Source organism: Psammomys obesus, unplaced genomic scaffold (genome assembly GCF_907164565.1).
Source record: "Psammomys obesus unplaced genomic scaffold, mPsaObe1.curated_primary_1811, whole genome shotgun sequence".
NCBI classification, from domain to species: domain Eukaryota; kingdom Metazoa; phylum Chordata; class Mammalia; order Rodentia; family Muridae; genus Psammomys; species Psammomys obesus.
In genome coordinates, this window is record NW_026596051.1 from 19,239,037 (window position 1) to 19,250,783 (window position 11,747).

The following is an 11,747-nucleotide window of genomic DNA, read 5'->3' on the forward strand; positions in this document are numbered from 1 at the left end:
ATCTATCTATCTATCTATCTATCTATCTATCTATCTATCTATCTATCTATCTTATCTATTTTGGCTTTTCAAGACAGGGCTTCTCTGTGTAGCCTTGGCTGTCCTAGACTCACTTTGTAGATCAGGCTGGCCTCGAACTCACAGCAGTCCTCCTGCTTCTGCCTCCCTGAGTGCTGGGACTAAAGGCATGTGCTTAATGACCTGGCTGAACGACATGCTCTTATTCCCATTTCACAGGAGGAGAAACTGAGGCACAGATCTGTTCTAGGGCTCCAAGACTGCCCTCTAAAATAGTGGATCTCCAAGCACTATGTGCGGCCTTCCTGTCATCTCATTCACCTCCCTATCTGCTTCTTCCAGGCCAGAATCTCGGGCCAGGAGCCATCCTCCCTCCAGCCAGCAAGGCTAAGAACACAAGTGTGGGGAGGAGAGGCGTTGCACACAGAGAGGACTAAATAACCTCTAGTTACTTTGTTATTGATTTATTCCATGTTCAGTGTGTGGGCGTTTTGCCTACATGTATATCTGTGCACCATATTTGTGCCTGGTGACCAAGGAGAGCAGAAGAGGGCATTGGATCTCCTTGAACTGGAGTACCAGATGACTGTGAGCTGCCATGTGGGTGCCAGGCCCCGAGTTCTGGTTCTCTAGGAGAGCAGCCAGTACTCTTAATCCTGGGGCCATCCCTCCAGCCCCACTAGAGGCTGTTTTTGACAGTAACAGATTGCTGTTCTAGTTTCATTTCTTTTGCTGTAGCAAACACCCTGACAAAAGCAATTTAGGGAAGAAAGTTTTTTTTTTTTTTTTTTTTTTTTTTTTTTTGGCTTTCAGTTACAGGTTCCAGTGTGTCCTTGTGGGAAGGTCAAGGCAGGAACTAAAGCAGCCAGTCAGTGCACAACCACCCTGAGCAGAGAGAAGAGATTCATGGATACCTTCCTGACATCTAGTATTCAGCCAGCTTTCCCCACTGGGATACACTCCGGGGCCCAGCCCATGATATGGCACCACCCGCATTCAGGGTGTAAAAATTCAGGGTGTAATAATTAAGATACCCCCTCATGGACATGACCACAGGCCAAGCTGATCCAGATAATTCCTCATTATGGCTCTCTTCCCAGATGGTTCTAGATTGTGTCAGGTTGACAGTTAAAACTGTCCTGGCCACTGACTTGCCAGGATCCAGAAACTTCACTTTGAGCCTTATTGACAATTAGTTGAAAGTTGATACCTTGAGGAAAGGAACATTGATGTGACTCCCCGGTATTCTGTTTCCATTTGTAAATAGGCAGATCAAAGTATTAGAGGATTTGAGGCAAGTCACTTAGACTCCCTGCTCTAAGCCTCCCCTTCCTCCTAGGACTAGCCAGGAGCAGCTCTGTGGTACCTGAGAGCCTCTGAGCCCCACACATTGGCTCTGCCTGAGCTAACTCCTGGTGCTCCTTACCCAGATGCTGACCAGTACAAATATGGTAAGAACCGGGTGGAAGCTGACGCTAAGAGGTTACAGTCCAAAGAGGAGGAGCTGCTGAAGAGGAAAGAGGCTCTGCGGAACAGACTGGCACAGCTCCGGAAAGAGCGGAAGGACCTGAGGGCCGCCATCGAAGTGAATGCAGGTAGTGGGGACTTGGCTCTGATGGTTCACACACTAGTGTTCAGTGGAGTTCTGGATCCCATTCAGCTCACTCTCAGTCCTGTGAGTCAAGGCTGCCTCTTTAGCCTGGCCTCCAGGGGTACTGACCTTTGGGGAGCCCAGGGCAGCATAAGGGTGACTGAGTGGTGGTGCCACCATAGGCAGGGCTTGTCCTTGCCTGCACAGTGAGACTCCACCAATTTCAGCCTCAAGTGCTGGCAGCCAAGAAGGTTGGTAGATTTTGTTCCTTGCCCGAGGTAACTCAGTGGGGCTTCTGTGGAAGTAGGTAGCCCCCGGGGCTGAGAAGTTTTCTCAGGGCTCTGCCTAGGTCAAAACAGCTCTCTATTCTCAGAAGGGCCTGGGGAGAGCAAGGCTGCACCCAGGTGTGGGAATCAGAGGAAAGGACTGTGTGTGATCCCGCAAGAGGGGCAGTGAGCAGCGGCAGCTGTCAGGGTAGCGGTGTCTAGAGACCGGTGGTACAAAGGCCTAGGCTGTGCCCTCCTCCTGCCAGTCCTCCTGATCTGGGATGGAAACCGATACCTCCCTCTGATCCTGGCTAGCACCCCCGCTGGGGCAAGGCTGTCTGGCTTTTCAGGTTTAGCTTCTACCAGCTGAGGAGAAGGGGAGTATGCAGCTGATGGGGGAGTCCAGAGGGGACACTGGCTTCCAAAAGGCTTCAGTGCAGGCTGAGACTGGTGCTCATGCCCATCATAGTTAACCAGATTGAGCTCCGTCTGAATAGTGGCTGTTTAGGGAACTAATTGGGGGGGCAGAAACAGGAAGGGAGGTGAAGATGGGCACAGTATAATCTGTGGGCAAGGTGTCACTATCAGGCTTCCTGGGAGGGATGGAGAGCCAAGTTAATGACATGGAGGGAGCATGGAGGGAGCATGGTGTGTAATGAGCAGCTTCTCTACCTCCATGTGTCACAGGACAGAGATGCAGAGAGGTCCCAGCTCTGTCCCGCAGAGGCTAGGCTCCCCATGTCCTCTGGTTTGCCCACCTCAATGACTCGCTTTTCTTCTCTGCCCATTTCTTGCCCATGTTGGTCATTGCACCAGATTTCAAAGAAATGAGTTAACTGGCAAGCCTTGGAGAAATAGATAAATAGATGCCAACTTCTATAGAGATATGGGCATGGTTCTTTTTTTTTTTTAACATGGCAACATATACAGGTAACATATACAGCATACACAGTCTATAAGTAACTGGTAGAATTTGAGACCTCTCCTTGTTTAACTTCCTAGTCAGGGTCCCCTTCAGACACCATGCCCTTTAAGTGAGTGTCATGAGGCCCCTTGGGCTTGTGAGTATGAGCAGGCTTGGTTCCTGTCCCTGATCTCACACAGGGTGTTAGGATAGGGCCTGGGCTCTTCAGGGAGCAGCTGGACTGAAGCAAGACCCGGCAGAACTCAGCTAGGTTGACCCCTCTGTGAGGTGACCACGTGTCCTGACATTTTAGGCAGGAAGACCCAGGCTGCCCTGGAGGACAAGCTGAAGAGGCTGGAGGAAGAATGCAAGCAGAGGGAGGCGGAGCGGGTCAGCCTGGAGCTGGAGCTGACGGAGGTCAAGGAGAGCCTGAAGAAGGCTTTGGCAGGTGGTGTCACCCTGGGACTGGCCATTGAGCCCAAGTCAGGCACATCCAGTCCACAGGTAAGCGTCCTGAAGCCACAGCACAGAGAAGTGCCCCACAGTTTCTCAGGCAGCTTGCTCACAGCCATGGATGGTACCAGGCTAATGTCCCCACTGTGTCTGGTGTATGGAGACACTGGCTTCTCTTATGTTCACTGGAGGCCAATGCTGAGTTGCTCAGTCTATGTCTTTCCTCTTTATGGTCAGGTGACAAATGGCTAGCTCTTCTACCTTTTCATCCAATCTGACTTGATACAAGCTTGCTAGGCAGAAACTCGCCCACATGAACACACCCTGACAATGCCACCAGGTATCTGGAATCTGCAGTGACAGTAACATGATCTATGCCCCAAATCAGGCATGAGGGAGTCACCTCTCAAGTCTGAGCTCTCACTTTGAGTCATGGCTCCTCATCCTCACCTGACTTAGCCACTGAGTTGCTGAGTTCTCCCCAGCTGTCCCCTGGCCAGGAGTAAGCATGGTCCTCAAAGACTCAGGACTGGGTGGCCATGCTCTGCTGCCTCCCGTGTCTCCTGAGGGTCCTCTCTATGCAGTGTGCTTGTCATCATTCTTGGCATTGGTGGCAGCATTCTGTGTAATTGTAGCCAGACCCCTTCTTCAGAAGCGTGGCCTGTCAGGCAGATCCTTCTGCCGCAGACAGCTAGCTAGTGCCTGGCCACACCCAGAGACCTAGGTCTTGATTCTGGCTTTGCACTAGGGACCACATTCACCCCGGGTCAATGCTGCTTCTGAGAATGTCCAAAAAAGGTATATGCTTTTCTATGCCAAATGCTTGGTCTATGCCAAAACATTGAGCTGGGAGCGCCGCAGTCAAGGGCTCTCACAGGGGTTCTGGGATGGTCCTGCACATCCCAGATGTGTTTCTGGTGTTGTGTGTTATATGATGATAACAGGGTCTCTACAGTGCCACGCTTTCTCAGAGGACTGTTTGCAGTCCTATGTAGAAGAGCCAGCGAGCTAATGTTGCCTGGTACTGCAGCTTCTGCTACCAGGCCTAACCCTCTCAGTAGTAGGCAGCTCCAGGAGACATTTGCAGACTTTGGAAGCTCCATGTTAACAGACAGGTGAAAGGTAATGAGGGTGGGAGTGTGGACCTCGAATCCCACTTCTTGGTCTTCCATTCCTTGGCTTCAGCTTTTCTTTCTTAAGTGCATTGCCTGAAAGGACTCTGAGGATCAGGCCCTGCCTGAGGTTCTCCTTCCTAGTTTTGCCCATTTCCACATCTCTTTCTTCTTCACCAAACTATTTCTCCCTGAGAAATGCCGGGGCTGAGAGCCACTCCTCACAGAGGGCTTTCTTCTCATCAACAGTCTCCTGTGTTTCGGCATCGGACTCTGGAAAATTCTCCCATCTCCAGCTGTGATACAAGCGATGCTGAGGGCCCCCTGCCTGTGAACAGTGCAGCCGTCCTGAAGAAGAGCCAGCCAGCCTCAGGCAGCTCCCCTTGCCGTGGGCACGTGCTGCAGAAGGCCAAGGTGAGCCCAGCAGGGCCAGGTACCTGAGCTCAGAGTGAGCCTCTGTGCACTTGGCACACAGCCTCCTGCCAGAGGCTCTGAGCAAATGCTCCTCCAGCTCCCCACATACACCCTCAGGGACTGGGGTTCAAAGACAGCCAACAAACCTGAACCCTGGAGCTCCAGGTCACCTCTGAAGTGGGCAAGACCTCATACCCTGGGCTTGTCTTCCTTTGGGTATTCCAGATGGGCTGAGTGATCCAATGTCCTTTCTAGCACTTACGTGCTGTGATTTGCCAAAGAAAGAAAGAAAGCATGCTTTCTGGAAGGCTTCATGGGTGAGTTGGAGAAGGAGGTTACTGAGCTGGCATTCCAGTGGTTTTCCTACACATCCCGGGGGTCTTCTTAGTCTATAGCCAACCTCTCCTTTGTAGAGGACCCATTTTGCCCAAGTCATGTTAGAATGGAGCTGTGAGTTTCCCCTCCCAGTGTCAGAGAAGAGGCATGAGAAGCTGAGCCATACTGTGAAAGAAAGGCTCCCTTGGCTTGGACTTTCTGGCCTTGTCCCCTTCTGATGGTGAACAAGAAAAGGAGCCTGTGACTGCTGTGAGACCCAGCCACCTTCAGACAGTTCCCATAAAGCGCAGGAGGGCTTCTGGCCCCAGTTTCAGCCAGTACAGGCAGGAGGCACAGAGGTTCTTATCACCGCAACTGACCTCTGACACAGCCTCAAGAATGGCCTTAGCAGCATGTCCCTACTGGACATGAGTTTGGGGACATATTGACTAAGCTAAAAAGTCTCATGACATTTCTAGAACCAAAAGTTCAAGAATAATTAATAGCTGGCGGCATATCACTGGCAGAAATGAGATCCTAATGGAGCAGTTGGCGGAAACACTTGGGTAGGAGCAGGGGAGGGGGAGGGGTGGCACATGCCGCAGCCCTTGAATTTGACTTGGCTCGGCAGAGGAGAATGCCTGGCCAGGTTTCCCATCTCAACCTCCCCCGACACCTCCGTAGTGGCTGACGATATGTGCTGAGAGGACCAAGTCTGAGGACAGCGTGCAGGGCCTGCTACCATCCCCGGAGGCTGCTGTGTCCATTCCACCCACACGACTACCCATCATACACACTTAAATGCCTTGGGCTCAGATGATATGTGGTCTTTACTTATATGACATCTGGGGACCCATTATGTGTCAGGCATCCGCTCCCTCCCTTCCTCATTTAGCCTGATGAGTGTCCCAGGTCAGAAGGGGCCACATCTGCCTATTTGCTCCTGTTGGTACTTGGATTGTATGTTTCTCTGGCCGGCTGCATGGAAGTGGATGTGCTTGATAATTCTTTTGTTCAGGGGCAGCCTGCATTCTGTTGTCTGTGGCTGAGCCCTGACACTGTGTAGGTCCCAAAGGCTCCTGGCCATAGAGGCCTGCGGCAACTTGAGGCCAGGGTCAGTCTGCCTGCATTCACCCACCTCTCTTCTCCAGGAGTGGGAGCTGAAGAATGGGACATAGAGGGACCCCAGCCACACCCAGACAGAGACTGCGTACTGCCACCAGCCTCACTGTGCGACACGTGCGCCTCCCAAAGTGGCCTGAGCATGACTTGAAGTTTGGACTGAGTCTGCCGCTGACCCTGGGCCGGCTTACGTGCGCACTTTCTACTGTATGACGGTGCCCTTTAGGAAAGTTTACTTAAAAACTTCGGTGTCCAAATTTACTTGTTAAAAAGCAGAAACAAAAGGGGTTGAAGAGTTGTTCTGAAGCACCCTCTGGCAGATGGGGCAGTCGCAGTTCTGAGGACCTCAGCTTAACCCCAGCCTGCAGCCCACGGACTGTATGGCCCTGTGAGATAGGATGGCCCGAGCCTTCCCCACGTGCGGCCAGAGCTGCATACCTCACCCTGTTTGCCAGAGGGTCCTGCTCTGTAGCAGCAGCATGAACTCCCTGTGTCTCTGCAGCACCCCCCACTTCCCCGCCCCCCAGTCCCCCGTCACTGGAGGTGAAGCCGTGAGGAATTGTGCTGTGAAGCGATTTTTAAGGTTTGGTTTTGCTTTTGGATAGACATTTTTTGTTGCCGGGATGGAAAGGTTGTCATTCCTTTTACCACTGTTTTTCCTTTGTTTGCTTTTAAAGAAAACATCCCCTTTTATCATGTGCTTTGCTTGGGTTTTAGGAACTTTACAGAGTCCCTGTTTCCCATTTTATGGTGTATTTTGAGAGGCAGCACAGAGCTTTCAGCCCTCAGCTAGCATATGCACCTTTTCCCTGACCCGAGACCCCAGCCCCCCTGACTGCTGAGCAGGAAACACACTGGCCACCATCTGCCTGTGGATCTAACAGAGCAGGATCTAGAACCTGTAGTCGAACCTGGACCATCTTTGAACAGAGACGATCGTCTCAGAGCACCTCCCTCTGGTTTACAGTGGATCACAGGTTCTGATTGGGTGGGCCTCCTCCCCACTCTCCTGTTTGCCTCTGCACTTGCTTGTGTAGTTCAGATGTTCAGGATTGTGATGCCTACAGCTCATGGGTGAGGCTAGCCTCTACCGTAGGGGTCTGAGAGTGAAACTGGCTTTTTGGGGCTTCCACAGTACTGTCCAGACCTTTCCACCATGGGGAGATGCTGGCGGTAAGGAGGAAGTTAGCCATCTCTGCAGACTTGTGCAGGACCCATTATACATGAGCAACGGGCATGTTCCCTAGACTGAGAAGCTGGAGATGCTGTGCCGGAGGCAAGCCTTCCCATCACAGCCCAGAATGTCCTTAGCACACACAGAAGGAAAGTTTCCCAGGCTCTCTCTAGAGGTGCCTTTAGGCCTGCCCTGGGCAGTGTCCATGTTTGGGGTCAGCACTCTGTGCGTCAGCCCTGTAGCAGCTGCCTTGGAGTTGCCAAAGAGCAGCAAGGTGTCACCAGTGTTCAGGGACATCACTCCAGCCATGGGGAGCTGCTCAGCTGGAGGTCTCCCCCAAGCTGGCCCTGTGTAAGCCACTTGCCAGCTGTTTGATGGTGCTTCATTCTAGTGCCTTCCTCTACACCAGCATCCATGTGGTCTAGTCTCCACCAGGAAACTGTGCAGAAGGACCAGGAAGAGGGAAGCAGCCTCCACACACACCAACCTGCTCACAGAGCAGCCACTGGGTGAGCCCCTTGGGTCACCAGAGGGAGCTGTGACCATTTCATATCACATGACATTAGTGTTCTGAAAGGGAAGAGACTTTGATGTGCCATAGACTTCTGCTGCCTTCGGTCTCAGAGCAGTGTTTTTGGCCACTCTGACAGTACCCCGCTTTGCTAGGAAAGCTGTTCCAGGCTTTGATTGTTAAAATAAGGAAAAAATGTCCAACTAACAGCCAGTCCTGGCCAGCATAGTCTGTAATGGAGTGGGGATATTAGTGGAACATCATGTCCAGCAAATAAGCCTCAATTCAGCTTGTCCTGATGAAGACAAAGCAGGCTCCAGGATCCTGGTGTCTGTATTTCATACTGAGAAATCTAGGCTTGTAATCCATTCGGCTACCTGTAAGTTCCACAGAGCCATATAAAGTAGGTCCCAGGGAAGGCAAGGCTTCTGACACAGGGCTCTGCTGTCCCATGTTCCCATTAATGTTCTTAGATTTGGTCAGAAAGCTAGTTTAAAGCATTTGTTTCAAAGTAAGTTATTTATTTGTATATGTTCAATAAATATAATTTTAATTTATATATGTACATATTGGACACCCTTGAGACATCCTGTCTGGATTCTCACAGTGTTCTCATTCTACGACCCTCCCAAAGCCACAGGCATGACTCCAGCCATCAATGGCCCAGTTTTGCTTTGTGTGGAGTCAGGTGGGCAGAGGGCCAAGCCAGCCCCCTTTTGTGAGCAGTCAGGTCCTCTGGATCATGGGAGGTGCCCCGTCTTTTGGGGTCTCTCCTTGTCTGAGGCCACAGTGTTTCTTGGGGTCTACCTTTGTTACAATTTGGCAAGATGTCATCAGCTTTCACAATCCCCTCTCCTTTTACGTCCATTCACTAACTAACCCTTTGCATACAAATATCATGCTCACCTGGGGGCCTGCTGTGGCCCCCTGCTTGGGCATGGGTATAGGCCCTCACTGCCACACAGTCTCATATACCAGTGTTCTTGCAAGGGTGAGCTTGGGTCAGTCAGGTCATTCCAGGTGCCAGAATGCCCTATCAGCTGGCTATGGACTCGCTGCACACAGAATCTCCCAGCATGCTCGCTGTTCCCCTGCCTCACATGCCCGTGTCTCGTCTCGTGCATGCTTTGGTGCTGCCTCATCTGTCCACTTGCCCAATTCGCTTTTGGCTGTTTCTTTGTCAACCAAGCCCACACTGATAGGCTGGAGAATTGGCACATTCAGAAAACCTGCCTTGAAAAGCAATATCCGAGGCCCTGGGGCCATCAAGGAAGGCTTCCACTCTGTGGGGACTGCAGTTCCCCCACCAGTTAGAATTCACATGCAAGCAACAGCAGGGGGTCCCTGGCCTCTCCTTCTAGAGACAAGGGACAAGGCTCCCCTGTAGTTTGATACCATCCTATGCTCTGGGTGCTTGAGCCAAGTGACTCCTCCATTTACACCTGCCCTCACCAGCAGACAGGATACACCCGAGGTCCATTCTATGGGCGTGGCAAAGTCAATGTGATTGACTGTTGTCTTCCTCTTTTCTTTTCTAAAGTAATTTTAAACCAGAAACATTTCAAATCCATGACATAGTTTTTAAAGATGTAATTGAATGTCTGGGTCCTGTTCCCACTGACTTACTACTAACCACACCAGCGAGCTGGGTTTCTACTGTGAAATAAACTGAAAATAACAGTGAAACACCTGTGCCTTCCGCAAACAACTCAGCCCCAGGAAGAGGCGGAAGCAGCAAGCAGCCATGTCACTCTCGTGGGAAGCCCGCACTTCAGCACTGAGGAACACTCTTTGCCAGTAGCTGGGGACACACCACTGTGGTCTTTGGAAACCTGGGCTTCCCACACACTTGATTGAAGTATGCTTTCAAAATGGTGTCTTCGGTTCATAATTCTTAGGGACCAAAGGTGTTTTTAATATGATGTTTTAATTGATTTTCTAACAAAGGTTTACTTTACATTTTAACATCAGTTTTTACATTCTAGATAGTCCAAATGAATTACTCATGACTCTAAGTTGTAAAATGTTTTCACATTATGAATGTAATTATTTCCTTATTGTATTTTTTAAAAAAACTAAAGTCATATTTTAAATAATCTTGGAAAGACACAGGCAAAGAAAAAAGAAGTTTTTTGTTTTTTGTTTTTTTTTTTAAATTAACTATGTTGGTAGCCCATTTGGAATGACTGTAAATATATTTTGATTGTGCAGCTCAATGTATTTAATTCAGAAAGTAAAAAATTTTATGCAAAGAGACTTGCAATGAAAATTCCTAGTTTTCAGCCCATTCCCCCCATTTTGTAGTCATTTCACCTGACTTTTCTGCTTTACAAACTGATTTTTCTACTGTTGTAACTGTGTACCCATCGACTGGCGCCCATTGGCGGAACTTGTTTGTGTATTAATAAAACTATGCTGTGTGGCCCAGCCTCATGTCCTGCTGACAGTGGCTCACGGTACAGATCAAGACCTCTATGGTTGCCTGAGTTATTACTTCTCGTCACCGGTGCACAGGGAGGGCAGCGTGTGCGAGAGGACCCTTGGTGGCTTTGGTTTGTGGATCTGAGTATTTAACTCGGCAGACACCGTCGCTGCTTCCCCACCTCCCGGCTCTGTGCCAAGTGCTGGAAACAGAATGGTTGCCCTGGGTGCCTGCTCTCAGGGAGCTGACACAGATGCGCTCTTCCAGTGGACACTGCATGGAGATTTGGAGACTCTTAGATGAGGCATCTACCTTTGAAGTCCTTGGTAGAGTTTTGAGGGGTGTGGGGATTATTTGAGCTGGGCCGTGGCATTTAACAAAGGTGGTAGCTGCTTGCAGCTGAAGGTGAGACAAGGAGACAGGCTGTGAGAAGAGGGCTGGGGTGGGCCGTGCAGGGTTTGGGGAAGTCACGGAGGGTCTTGTCAAGTAGAGACGAGCCTGTGAGGCTTCTCGGGGCTTCTACAAGTACATGCCAGCTGATGGCCAGCTGGTAGAACAGGCAGCAGAACAGATGTGGAAACTCACCCAAGAGGTCCTGCCTGCTTGGGGTGGGGGTGGGGGTGGGGGTGGGGCAACACCATGGAGGAGATACCCAGAGGAAAGCAGCCTGATGGCCACAGACAGGAGAAGCTGAGTAGAGGGTTTAACATCTGGATCAAGAGCCATTGGATCTGTACCTGGGGACCGTGGTGAGGGATGTGTTGGTGTTCAAGGACATGGCTGATCCCAGAGGCCCATTCAAGCCACTCATAGCTTGGGCCTTGGGCAGTGGATGAAGACCAGACATTTATCACAGGCGAAGGAGGGTCTCACTGAGTTGGATCTGGAGATGGGAACCCACACAGAGCTACTCCTTGGGGGACTTCAGTTTATGGGGACCCCTGGAGGTGTTCATGCCAGCTCTGAGAAGGAAGAGCTCACCCCACTTTGTCCAGGGTTGGCTATTGAGTCCTAAGCATCCGTCAAAGTGTCACTGACCCTGATTTTAAATGATGCCTCTGGTTTTGGAGTCCTGGCGGGATGCTAGCAAATAAAGGGTCTCTTCAGTGTCACTTAAAACAGTGAGAGGGCAACCGAGTGCTTGGCCACAGACACCCCCAGGGTGCCATGCTGTGGATTATGGTCTGTAACAGTGGCATGGAGCCTATTATATGCGCAGCAGGGACCTCCTCCGTGGGAAATGGAGGATACATTATCTGATGTCTGTGACTCTGGAAGTGTGTGACAGAGACATCAATTTTATGAGGCTGTTAAACAAAACAAAACAAAACAAAACAAAACAAAACAAAAAACTCCAGCTCTGTCCATACGGGAAGGAACCAGGTAGTCAAAAGCTCAGGTGGGAGGCACAGCTGGGATAAAGCTTCAGTAGGAGGTGACAAGGA

General features: G+C 50.6%; 1 protein-coding gene across 4 annotated transcripts in view; it reads left to right on the forward strand.

Annotated features, from left to right (window-relative positions):
* The window catches only part of Afap1 (actin filament associated protein 1), a 110,981-nt gene extending 101,075 nt beyond the window's left edge, over nt 1-9,906 (forward strand). For 2 of the 4 annotated variants that reach the window (XM_055624165.1, XM_055624166.1), the window contains exons 15-18: nt 1,449-1,613; nt 3,093-3,283; nt 4,594-4,758; nt 6,225-9,906. In XM_055624165.1, coding sequence (XP_055480140.1) covers nt 1,449-1,613; nt 3,093-3,283; nt 4,594-4,758; nt 6,225-6,251 — 548 coding nt within the window. In that variant the 3' untranslated portion in view covers nt 6,252-9,906. Of the gene's footprint in view, nt 1-1,448; nt 1,614-3,092; nt 3,284-4,593; nt 4,759-6,224 lie in introns of those variants that run through there. The other 2 variants (XM_055624167.1, XM_055624168.1) reach the window with 2 other exon arrangements.
* The last annotated feature ends 1,841 nt before the right edge of the window (nt 9,907-11,747 follow it).